General features: G+C 44.4%; 1 protein-coding gene across 3 annotated transcripts in view; it reads right to left on the bottom strand.

Annotated features, from left to right (window-relative positions):
- Window positions 1-3,386: 3,386 nt before the first annotated feature.
- Window positions 3,387-13,114, bottom strand: part of LOC147027084 (steroidogenic factor 1-like) — a 92,979-nt gene continuing 83,251 nt past the window's right edge. For all 3 annotated transcript variants that reach the window (XM_085883246.1, XM_085883247.1, XM_085883248.1), the window contains exon 8: window positions 3,387-5,645. In XM_085883246.1, coding sequence (XP_085739372.1) covers window positions 5,398-5,645 — 248 coding nt within the window. In that variant the 3' untranslated portion in view covers window positions 3,387-5,397. The remainder of the gene's footprint in view (window positions 5,646-13,114) is intronic.

Here is a 13,114-nt window from a genome sequence, read left to right as displayed (position 1 = left end):
AAAGGAATTTTGTCCCATTCCAATGTCACCATCACGAAGAAAATTTTCCTTTCTGTTTAAGTAAAATGGAGGCTTAGTTGTAACAAGAAGTTTAATTGCTCAATGTGTTACGGAGCTCACAAGGGTACAAGTCGTGGCCAAAAATGGTCAACTTGAATTTCAGTCCAGCATTTGAAGTTGTTAACATTCCATCAGTAACTCATAAGATTCAGTGTGTGCCAAAAAGACCCAGACAACTTCTTGCTGATAATATATTTACAACCACAAATGATACAACGATACCCTTTGGTTTATATGATACAGAAACTCAACGTTTTGTGCACACCATCAATGCACTTCATTGTGAGCTCCATTTGTCATGCGCGGGACATCAAGATATCTAATGCAGAATAAATAAGTTATTCTGCATTAGATTATCTAATTCAGAATGATAGGTTTTGCACAATGATCTCTTATCTTTCTACATATATATTAGTGGGGCAACTTAGCATAACAATTGTGCATTTTGTGAGGAAAGCACCAAATTTGGCACACTGGTAACCTATCATATTATGAACAGATTTGGATATTGGACCATCTCAAAATTTTTGATGGCAGTGGAAAATGGCTGCCACAGCCATCAGCGGCTGAATTTGAGATGGCCCAATATCCAAATCTGTTCATAATATGTTAGGCTACTCGTGTGCCAAATTTGGTGCTTTCCTCACAAAATGCACAATTGTTATGCTATATTTAGCTAAGTTGCCCCACTAGTGGGGCAACTTAGCTAAATATAGCATAACAATTGTGCATTCTGCGAAGCCAGCAATCCCCCTAAGCAAATGCATACAACATGCAGTGGTCCTCAGGCCAGCTATATCATTAGTATTCGATTCAGTTAGCCTCTCCCTCATGTGTAGTGGGTACATGGGACAAAATGTGTTGCAAGGGCTTTTATGCAAGTCTTATATTCCACTCTTTGTTCTCTTTTCTATTTTATTTTACTTTATTTCACACATGACCTTCTCCATCACACAAATATGCAGGCCTGCACACAAGCAGCTCTTTAGAATACACATGCCATTTCCTCTTCAAACCTCAAGCCATTCTCCAAAGACACATCACCTCAGACCTTCGCCATACATGGACTTTAATGCTGGAACATTCCTGCAAACACCACAACGCCTTCCCAAAATTCCCCACGACATCAAACCACAGCGCAAACTCACCAACAATCACCACCACAATCTAGACCACAACTGCCTCCATCACGAACTCACCGCCACAACCACTATGACACCTCAACCACCTTGCCATAGCTCACTGCTACAATGTCACAACTGCCACCATTCCAAAACTCACCTACACTCACCGCTACGAATGCCAACAACATGCCGTCTCAACCACTATGCCAAAGCTCACCCCTATGCTCACCACTGCCATTGATAACCACCACCACCTTTTGGGAACAGCAGGAATGAGCAGATGCATTCATGGACGTGGTGCACAATCGGGTACCTCGCTCCATGTTAAATCTCGGAACTCCTTCGCGAGGTGAGATGTGGATCAACTGGGGGGAATTTTCAGTGCCAAATTCTCGCCTGAGCCTGGCCAAGGCTGGGGTGAGCAACCGCACACCAATGGTGGCACGAGGACATGCCCACAGCCTGCCTGTTCCACCTCCAGGGCTCCACCCTCACAGGAGCATTATAAATGGCCCATGTTCCACATGCTCGCTCTCTTCATCTGACTCTTCATCGAGTCCCACCTTCGTCTCATCTGGCTCAATTTGTACATCACCATTGGTTGCTAAGATGAGCGGAGCAAGTGAGGAAAGCTGGGCTGAGCTCATCGAGAGCCAGGTGCCTTACCAAGTGCAGTTTTACACTAATTAGCATTTTCACATATAGATCTCCTTACAGGTTAGGTCAGGTGTGGGAGCATGTGCCGGAGCAGCGCGTCACTGCGTCCACTTTCTGCTGGTTCTCCATGGCCTCCGTCTGGCCATCCCCCAGGCAGATGCCTGGCCCATCCCCATCTCCCCGAGATCTCCTTACACTTCACATTCAGTCCATCTTCTCACTCATTCTTTGCTATATTTCCAACCCCCTGACCCACATCTTTACACCTTCCTCTCCAGCTCATCTGCCAATCACCGCACACCACATCACGCATTGGAGACACCCCAGTTTTCCTTCCTCTTTCCCCCACCTAAGCGACCTGGTTTATGCTGGTCTGTCGGCTGTGCCAGGTATTCTCGAGGTCACAATCACCTCGAGCTGTCTATCTTTCTTGCTATTCTAATTTTCTCGGGTGTGTGTCTGATGGCACCTGTCGTGTTTGCAGAATTAAAATTGTAGACATTTAATATCGGTTTGGCTCTGCCCTATGTCTTCTCTTTGTATATAACTGTTTTTCTTTTGCTGCACCTCATGAATCCTTGCTTTCCCCTTCTGTACATATTGCTTTTGTTATTAAAAAAAAAAACCTTTTCTTGCTCCAAATGCCTTTCCTCATCCTCACTTTATAAATAAATTGCTGGTATTTAAATATATTGCATTGAAATGAATGTACCCAGTCATCCTGTCTTTTCCTCCATTGGTCCAGCATGGTCTGCACAGAGTGTACTCTGGAAGTTTTACCCCACTGATTGGCTCTTGTTAGCCAGTGCATACTCGGTAGCTCCACTTGGCTGCAACTGATGCAGAAAGTAAACAGAAGTATGCATCGAAAGCACCAAACTCGCTTGGTGCGGTCAATTCACTGGAAATGGCAATACGCTTTGTTGTGTAAAACTGCCAGGATTGGCAGTACCAATTGGTGTTTGTGGTTGCTTAGCAACCCACCGGCACGTGGAGTTATCTGTACCCGGCAGCCTCAAGACTGGGCTTTTGTTAGAAACCTGAGTGCTTCCCCTTGTGGTCGAACTCAAACACCGAATCAGTAACAATATCTTGAGTTTATTGTTATTTTTTAATTCCATGTGGTGAATTCAAAAAAGTTTCCGGACGAGATACTCCCGATCTTCCAAGAAAGGCCAAGGACTTCTTTTTTTTCAAATATATAAGTATACAACTGATTTAGGAAGAAGAATTATTTCCTTACTAATTATATGTTTCAAAAGCTCCCTCCTCATTTTGCATCATTGTGATCATCTCGCTCGTAGAACCTTTTGATTGTCCCTTGTAGCTCGTCGTGACCGCTTCATCTCTTTCCAAGATACTCCTGGAAAAGTAATCATTTCGAGAAGAGGGAATACAAAGATTATCGATGGACTTTTAAATTCTAATAAACGAAGCCATCAGATTTCAACCTACGAAACGTCATCACAGGATTGGTTCGGCCTTCTCCACATGCTGTGCTGATCATCAGAATGAGAAGAGAGCAATAAGTCAAAGTCCAGAATGTGTATTTTCCAATTTTTATTCAAAAATGTACAAACTGTACAGTATAGGGATCTTTGCCGGGATAAACGTTCCGACTCGATGGTTCGTCTTGCGAAAACGGTGGCATCACAAGATGACCGTCCAGTGTCTAAAGGGCAGTGGGTTAACTCAGCAGTACAGGAAGTACTTGTCCACGACAGCCCTTAATGAACACCGAACAATTTTGACAGTTTCTTGTGCGTGTTGTGTCTATTCACAGCTCACAAGGCACAGTCGTACATACAGTTCACTACATTTCACAGGCTCAAGTCTGTACCACAAGCATCAAGTACACATAGTATATCAGATCGAGGAAAACTATTACCGTAAGTTTTCTGGCATAAAGTAATTGGAGTTATCACCCCACCTGTGTGTACCAAGAACGTCAAAAGAAACATCACCTTTTGTGTCTAACTCGCAAACATTTAGATAATATACCGTGACGTTTGTCGTGTTCCTCACAGTAAAATAACAAAGTTCCAAAAATGTTACGTGAGCGTATAACTGGTACCGTCATATGTACTGAATAGTAGTAATTTTTATTACTTTTTTTTGGAGCTGCTGGAGGGGGGGGGTTATCTACAGACCTACATGTGGGCAAAGTTGCACTTTGATTTGTAACAAAATAGTATCTTGAAATTGAAACATGTGCGCACTATGTGCGGCTTAAGCGTTTGTCCTCGTGTACAAAGACGTGTCATTCTTAAATGTGCACTCAGTATGCTTCTTTACATGAAGGTAATAAATAAAACTGTTTTGTCTTCTCTTCTTTCTTTCTTTTTTGTAACAAGCACAATAAGCGATGCATCCATCGTTTGAAAACGCTATGCTATGCACATACCGTATTCCAAAAAAAAAAAATGCAAGCCACTCGGAATCGGATGGACATTTTAACATTTCAGTTACTATCTAAGTATCTAAAACACATTCATATATCTATATATACATATATGTACACACATCGTAGAGTACAAAATTGTGAGCCCTACAAAGGGAGTGCTATTCATTTCCATCAAAAAAATGAGAAACAATTGAAACTTGTGAGCCCTGTAAATGGATTACATATGTATTTGAAACGATAGACTACGTACTATTGGAAGTATTTGAATGAATATCAAACGATAGTGTGAATTATGCTTGAAGCATCAACAAAGGAATCAATAAGTTATTTGTTTTACCATCGGCACCCTGTATGGCCTGTAGATATCTGGAAATATTTAACCATGGTAACTAACAAATCTGTTTACTTGTTTTCCTTCTTTTTTGGGGGTTTCTGTGCACGTAATAAGTATTTTGCCATTTGTAATTTGTTTGCTTTGTTTGAAACACTTTCTCCTACTCATTTACCTGTTTAGATTATCCACTGCTGCCCTTTAAAGATATATCCTGCAATGCACGGCCTACCTTATTTAACACTGCAACGAGCCAATCAAATGAGGGTATTGTAAACATTAAAATCTGTTTTTTTTTTGTTAATATCAATTGATCTCAATTCATAAATATGTACATCATTGTACATTTTATACAAAGCTTTGATTCCCTACATACAAAACTGCATTCAGGACTCAAAATTTTGTACCCTTATGTATATGCACTTCAGTCTCACCGAAAGGTATCCAAAGTCACACGAAACAGGTGTACGAACGTTATCAGCACACTGCTCGCGATGACAGTCTGTTATGTTGAAACCTGACAGTGAAAATAAAACATTTTCGATTGTAAGTAAAACCTTTTCTTTTGGTCTTCAATACCCAAAAGCAATTTCACTTTTCTCACTCAACAGTGTGTGTACATCAACACTTCTGGAAACCAAATGAAGGCAGAAGGCTTTGTGAGCATGTAATTAAAAAAAAAAGAAAGGAAAAGATGATTTAATTAACCAGGGCAGAGACAATATTACAATGAAATCAATCCGACATCATGAATGAAACCGTTTTTTGTGTGTGTGTGCCACGTCTCGATATTCGTTCAAACACCGGTGGAGAAGTGCTGTTCAGCCCTGCTTTGCATGTAACATTTCAATGAGCAAGTTGTTACAAGGAACCTCTCCATTGAGGTGCTTGTAATAAAGGTATTCCTCGGCTTGGAGGCTGATGGAGCGGATTTCCGGCAGCCTCAGGAGAAGCTGGCCAAACTTGTCAGAGAGCTGTGGTGAGCGACAGAGCGAGTAGTCGAGTAGTGCCGCATTCACTTGCTCTTGAACGGTCTCCACCATCGCTTGATTCTCCAAATACTTCACATCTGCAGTGAGTATGGAACGGGATGAGTAAGGTGCACCAGGAAATGAAAAAAAAAATTAATGTCTTGCATTTTCAAGTTAATATTATTGTTTTAAACCTGATATGAGATTACTGGAGGTAATCAACCTAATATATCTCTCCTCATTGCACAGTAAAGGATGTGGAATATCTTTCCATGGCATTCTTTGACCAGACTCAGTGGTATAATGGTTTGAGCATCTGCTCTGAGTCTGGGAGGTCAGTTGGTTCGAACCCTGGCCGAGTCATACCAAAGACCTAAAATGGTACGTGCTGCTGCCTTGCTTGAATCTCAGCATTTGAAGAGGATAGAGCATCGACAAACAACCATAGGTTGGCAATCATGCCAGAAGCTTTGATGGGCCTAATGGCCTCTTCCTGCATTGAAGTTCCTTTGTAAGGTAATTTGTGTTATTACACTAGCAGTGGCGACCCGGCACTACCCCAGGGGTGGTGGAGGTATCCGGCACTGTCTGGCTGGGTGAGCTTAAGGTCAATGATTTCAGAATGTGTTGGCCGACATTGAAGAGCCATGGAGTTATTGGCTTCATGGTGGTTACCTTTTACTTGTGGGCTGGCAGAAGCATTGCCTGACCCCACATCCCAATATACACTTTATAGTTGCCTTTGGTGGCCTCAAAATGGATGTCAAGGCCAACGTATGGCAGCTTAAGCCTTAAAACCTTGACTAGATTCTGAAGTACATCCACCCAAAATTTGGGGCCTCGAGGTGTGATGGTTCGGCCGTGAAAGAATGACGTACAAACACACAAAACACGAAAAAACTTTTACAAGATTCTTATGGACCACAGACAAAAATAGTGCCGGAAGCTATAAAAAAAAATGTAAAGGGCAATAAAGTAACTTCAATTTGGAGGAAAGCTGAAAAGCAAGTGTGTGAACGGATATTGTTTTAGCACTGAGCTTATTGGAGATTTCCTGTGGAGCATCACCCAAAGGGTGAGCATCAGGTGGGTATTCACGAGTTTACAATGGTGAAGAGTGCTCGTGTTTAAAATCAACAGGTATCTGGCTTTAATTAATAAATATCAGTTACAGCATTTGTTGCATTGACGTGCATGCAAAGAATGCTCTTTGACAAAGAAATAACAAAATAAGGTTGCAAAAACACGGTACGCAGCTTTTTGAGACATTTGTGAAAAAGTTTATGGATCGCAAAAGGAAGCAAAAAAGAAGCGTTTGGAATAAGGTTTGAAAATGAGGGAATAGCAATTAAATGATGCTGGCTCAATTACTCAAATAAGTAGGTAAAACAGAACAACTACTATGACATGACCAGTTACCCAGCAACTATTTATTTGCAAGTTCAACAAAATCTTCAGTCACTGATGAAACTAATGGTACTGAATTGAAGCTATAGATACTTGATGTCACCTCTTAATTAGTTTTCTTTCACATGTCCTGTGTTATAATATTAGCTCGACTCAAAATTTGTGAATTTGTACAATCGTTGATATCTTTAGATGTCTGCAAAATAGTAATGATGTTGTAATATTTGTGTTTGGGTTTCTTTTGCATTCACATTTATTGAGTGTGAAATTGATCACTAAAGTGACTTCACTAGGCTCACCTTGGGAGGAAAAATTGCAACAAATGGACAAAAGAAAAAGTCCAATAGTAAAAGGAATCATTCAAGGTGAAGCTGTGATGAAGATATGAAGGAGATATTAAGAGAAATGAGATGACAAAAGAAACATTATCTCATATGAGTGCATATAACTTGCAATAGGAGGGGCACGTGGTACATGTGTGTCTGAAAGGTTGTACGAATGAGAGATTAACGATAATCCAAGACACGCAAACATATCTTGGACTATTTCATTAACCAGACTCAGTGGCGTAATGGTTAGAGTGTCCACTCTGAGCTTGGGAGGACGGTGGTTTAAACCATGGCCGAGTCATACCAAAGACTTTTTTTTAAAAAAGTGATGCGCTGCTTCCTTGCTGAGCTGCTCAGCATTTCAAAAGGATAAAGCATGGCCAAGCAACCATTGTACAGGCTTGATGGGACATCCTCCTCCATTGAAGTTCCTTATTAGGGAACATAAATTATTTCTATTTCCAATATTAAAGTATATATATATATATATATATATATATATATATATATATATATATATATATATATATATATCTTCTTCTTCTTCTTCTTTCGGCTGCTCCCGTTAGGGGTCGCCACAGCGAATCATCCGCATAGTGATTTGGCACATGTTTTACGCCGGATGCCCTTCCTGACGCAACCCTGGTCGCCTCTTACGACACAGGGATATGGTACACCTATTTTAACCGGGGTATACACCGACCCAGTATACTGGTACTCATTTCGCCGACCTCGGAAGGATGACAGGCTGAGTCAACCCCTTGTTGTTGTTCGTCTTTCGGCTGCTCCCGTTAGGGGTCGCCACAGCGGATCATCCGTTATGATCCGCATACTGATTTGGCACAGGTTTTACGCCGGATGCCCTTCCTGACGCAACCCTGGTCGCCTCTTACGACACAGGGATAAGGATTGGGTTTCGCCATGATTCCCGGCTGCCCTACACCCTCTCATTGCGCGGCCCAAGTGCAGAGCTCCCGTCTTCAAGCGATCCTCCAACCCAAGCCTCCGAGTAGCCGGATTACAGGCGCACGCCACTACGCCCGGTCAGGCTGAGTCAACCCCCTGGTGTATTAATTCAGTGGCCCAATGGGGTTTGAACTCAGGACCTTTTGGATCCCAAGCCACTGCCCTAACCACTGTGCCAACACCAGGCTATTTATATATATATATATACATACATAATACATGGGTATACATATATATATATATATATATATATATATATATATATATATATATATATACATATATATATATATATATATATATATATATATATATATATATATATATATATATATATATATGGATATATATATATATAGATATATATATATATATATATATATATATATATATATATATATATGCATATACATATTGTTGTGGTTGACGAAATTCACAAACCACCATTCAGGTCCCTTAGGTGAGATATCTCTGTAAGTATATGTGTAGTTAGGCCCAAACCCGTTGTTTAGAGGGAATAAATGTCATTCAGGCGGGCTGCGACCCTTTTAGATAGCCGTTTTTCTTTACTATCTTTATTTTGGACCAGCCGCCATTACTCCCACCACCAACCACGTCTCAACAGCCATCACACAACAACCACCAACCACAACGCCGCTTCACAACAACAACCACCAACCACAACGCCGCTTCACAACAACAGCCACGACCTTTACCGTCACAACTCGCCACCATCGCATCACCACCATTCTTGCGCCACTTGTGGGCACCGATACTGGACTCGTGCGGGGCGCGCACCGAGCAGCGTGTTCAGAGACATCACAGACTTTCCGAAGAAAAACGGATCAAAAACGACTCACGCCCACTTCTGTTCCGTCCTATCGGCGAGCTGGGGCGATTTGGCCCCGCCTCCAGGGCGTTGGAGTGAGGACGCTATATGCAAATTCATGGATCAAAAAGCATTCACGCCCACTTTTCCTCGGTCCAATGGGGAGCCAGTTAGAGGTGAAGGGTCGGAGGCAGAGGGTCAAAGGTGAAGGGGCGAAGCCACGGGGCTTATAAACGGCCGCGCTCGCCAAGCAGTTCAGTTGTGCGTTGGAACAAGTTGTAGGTGGAGCTGGGAAGAAGAGTCAGAGTTCGGAGGGGAGAAGTCAAGAGTGAAGAGTTGGGACGAGCCAAGAGAGGAGACGGAGAGGGCGATTAGACGGAGCTGTGGAGAGGTGGCGGCGGCGAAGGCGGACGAGGGGGTGCTCGCGTCGGTGCCGGGAGCTGCGGAGGGAGAGGCCAGCAACGCGACCGAGGTCGAGGAGGAGACGCTCGCCGCGGGACCTGAGACAGGGTGATATCCGCCATCCCCCGAGCATCAACAACCCCCCTCCTGTTTCCCCCCGCGCTGAGATAGTGCGACAAGGGGGCCCCTTTCCGACCCCCTACCAGACACTGTCCGCGAGGCCCGCGGAGTTGAGGCGCCACCGCCCCTTCGCGTCTCATCATCAGACGGGTAGGCCCGACCCGGTCTCGGCCCCAGGCCCGCCTCATCCTGGAGGGTGGTTCTTTTTCTTTTGCTTTGGGAATATGTGTTGTCGGCGCCGTCTGTGAAGTAAAATTGTATAAGTGTTGCCGTGTGCTCGGTAGTCGGATAGCTCTGCATTGTCTTCTTCTTTTATATTTGCTTTTTGTGTAATATTGCATTGTCTTCTTCTTTTACATGTGCTTTTGGTGGAATTGTATATGTGTGCTTTCCGTTCATCGTGAAATAAATGTGAATTATGTTGAACTGTTTTCCCGCTTCGCTTCGTCTTTTCTTTCATTGAATCTCCATCTTGCTTCACGTAAAGGGTTGGTCGTGGGCTAAAACGCCCGATAATTAATCGAACCGTCGAGGCCGACGAATAACACCGCTCGGTTATCCCGATAGTACGGAACGGGTCGCTTAAAGTGGCCCGTGTCCGAAGTCGACCTGCGGCGAGGTGCGATCGCCCGGTCTACCCTCCGTGTGGGTACTGAGGTAGGTCGAATTTGGCGAGCAACCCTATCCCACGCGGGGGCCCATTGGCACGATCGCGGTGAGACCGAACGGTCCACCCGTGACTAGTTCCCGGCGTTAGTCCGAGAGGGTCACGACTGGATTGTCCGTCCGGTGGGCGACGTGCCGCGATTCGAGTTACGTGGCCGTCCGCACGCCGGCGGGCGCGAATCCGCAACACTGGTGTCAGGTCGTGCGATATAAAACCCTCGCGGCACTGGTATCGGAGAACGGGAAAACGGGCTCTCCTGTCTCCAATTAAATTCACGGGAATCGGTCCAAGGGTGAGAGGAGCGACCCCCGATTCCCTCCAAATTACGAGCGAGCTAAATTAACCCTTCACGAGAAGCAAGATGGCGTCTCAAGGCGAGCGGGAGCCGGGGGTATTAGAAATGGATGTAGAATGTGTAGAATCCATGGCTCAGGATGAAATCCCCGTGCAGGAAATGTTGATTGTGCAGGAAAACGAACTCGCCCAACTGAACCCAGAGCCCGAAATAGGTGCGGCAGCGGCCGCGGTGTATGACACCTCCCCTCCCCTCTCCACCAAAACCCCCCGATCCTTGCCGAATCGGCTCACCCAAGCGCACCCGACATGGCCCAGCTATTCACCATGCTGGCAAAAATGAATGCGGAAATGAACGAAAAAATGGATGCATACACAAATGAAATGAAAAACGAAATGGAAGGAATGAACAAGCAAATGAACGGAATGAACAAGCAAATGAGCGGAATGGAAACAAACATGAGGGAAGAAACTAAAAAGCTGCGGGGTGAGACGCAGAACATGGGCCGATGCCTGCAGGCGGGCATGAAGGCCGTTAGCAGGGAGCTCAAAATGGCGACTCCACGTGTAGGAGCGAACGAGCTGGAAGGGGGTGCAACGGCTGACAGGCCCGCGGTGGAGGCGGGTAAAAAAATAATTCGGGGGGCGTGTTGGGCGAGGGTCGTGACGGTAACCGAGAAGGACAAACTAATTGGGGTGACGGAGACGTGCACGAGGGAGATAACAAGGGAAGAGATGGAAATGATAGTTGAGACAAGGGAGGTAAAGGGTGAAGAGGTGACTGAGTTGGCAGAGACACGGGAGATGGGAACGATAGAGGGAAGACTACACGATGAAGACGGGGTAAGTGACGCACACACACACACAGAGGTAGTGGAGGACCATGAGGGTGAGCTCGCGGACTGGGTAGAGACCCGGTGCGAGCAGTTGGATGGCCTCCTCCAGGAACGAGGGGAGGGAGTATGCCCCCTTGAGGCGAGTCACGACCAGGTGGGTTCGGTCGTGCTTTGCGAGGTCGAGGGGACGAGTGCTGTGGACAGGTGCACGGAGAGCTTGGGGGGTATAGAGGCCCCGGAGACCCTTGTGGGGACACGAATCCCCAGTGTGGTTGTCCCTGTGTGTGTGGTGCAAGGTGTGAGTGCGTCCCCGTGTGTGGAAGAGGCCGTGTGTGTGAGTGAAACGGCCAGTATGGATGAGGCACCGCGGGTGAGTGCCCCCGCGTGTGTGAGTGAGGGACGGTGTGTGGATGAGGCACCGCGGTTGAGTGCCCCCGCGTGTGTGAGTAGTATGGTTTGTGTGAGTAGTATGGCACGAGTGAGTGGAAGGCCGCGAGTGAGTGGAGCCACGTGTGCGAGGGAGATGGCATGCGTGAGTGAAAAGCCGAGTGCAAGGGAGACCGTGTGTGTGAGAGAGCGGTATGTAAGGGAGATGTCGGTCGGCATGTGTGAACATGCAGCCGCGTCTCCCGGTGTGAGTTTAATGGTGTGGAGTGTTAGCGTCGTAACACGCAGGTGTGCGTGTGTCGAATGGCGACGACGGCGACATGTGAAGAAAGAAAGCCGAGTAGCGGCTGTAGTTGTTTCGGGGACCGTGCCGGGTTCACCCAGCAGTGAGCACGCGGTCCGTGCTGTGCAACGCACGAGACCCCCACGTGCTCGCTTGCGAGTGTGAAGTCCCGGTCCGGAAACGCACGCGGTGGATTTGCCGATCCCGCGGACGGACAAAGTTTAGGCAGGATTTCGGATTTGGACCGGACGGGTTCTCCACGCGATCGTGTGTGTTAAGCTCCAACGGGCAAAGCACATGTGTTCACGTGGGGAACCCCTCGAGACGTGGGGCTTGTGTTTTTTTTTTATGCGCACGGTGACGCCATGGCTGCACGTGGGGTTGGAATCCGGCAGGAGGGGTATCCCTGCCGGATAGTACCGTCCAAGGAGGGACGAGGCACACGTGCAGCTGCATGTCGTCACGGGCAGGTGCAAAGTGCGCGAGTTGCCGCGCTGGTAATGCGCATGGAAAAAAAAAAAAGCAAGCAAAAAAAAAGCAACATATGTATAGATATATATGTATATATGTATATGTGTATATATGTATATATATATATATATATATATATATATATATATATGTATATATACATATATATATATATATATATATATATATGTATATATACATACATATATATATATGTATATACATATATATATATATATATATATATATATATATATATATATATATATATATATATATATATATATATATATATATATATATATATATATATATATATATATATATATATATATATATATATATATATATATATATATATATATATATATACGTATATATATATATATATATACGTATATATATATATATATATATATATATATATATATGTATATACATATATATATATATATATATATATATATATATATATATATATATATATACAGTCAAAGCTCCTTACTATGCCACCCGTCGAGACCGAGCAAAAGTGGCATAGTAGCGAGAGTGGCATAGTAACGAGATTTTGTAAAA

Source organism: Eptatretus burgeri, chromosome 5 (assembly GCF_056783735.1).
Source record: "Eptatretus burgeri isolate ZD-2024b chromosome 5, Ebu_testis_v1, whole genome shotgun sequence".
In the NCBI taxonomy this organism is placed as follows: Eukaryota; Metazoa; Chordata; class Myxini; order Myxiniformes; family Myxinidae; genus Eptatretus; species Eptatretus burgeri.
The sequence above is the reverse complement of the archived record's forward strand: the minus strand, read 5'-3'. Positions and strand labels throughout refer to the sequence as shown.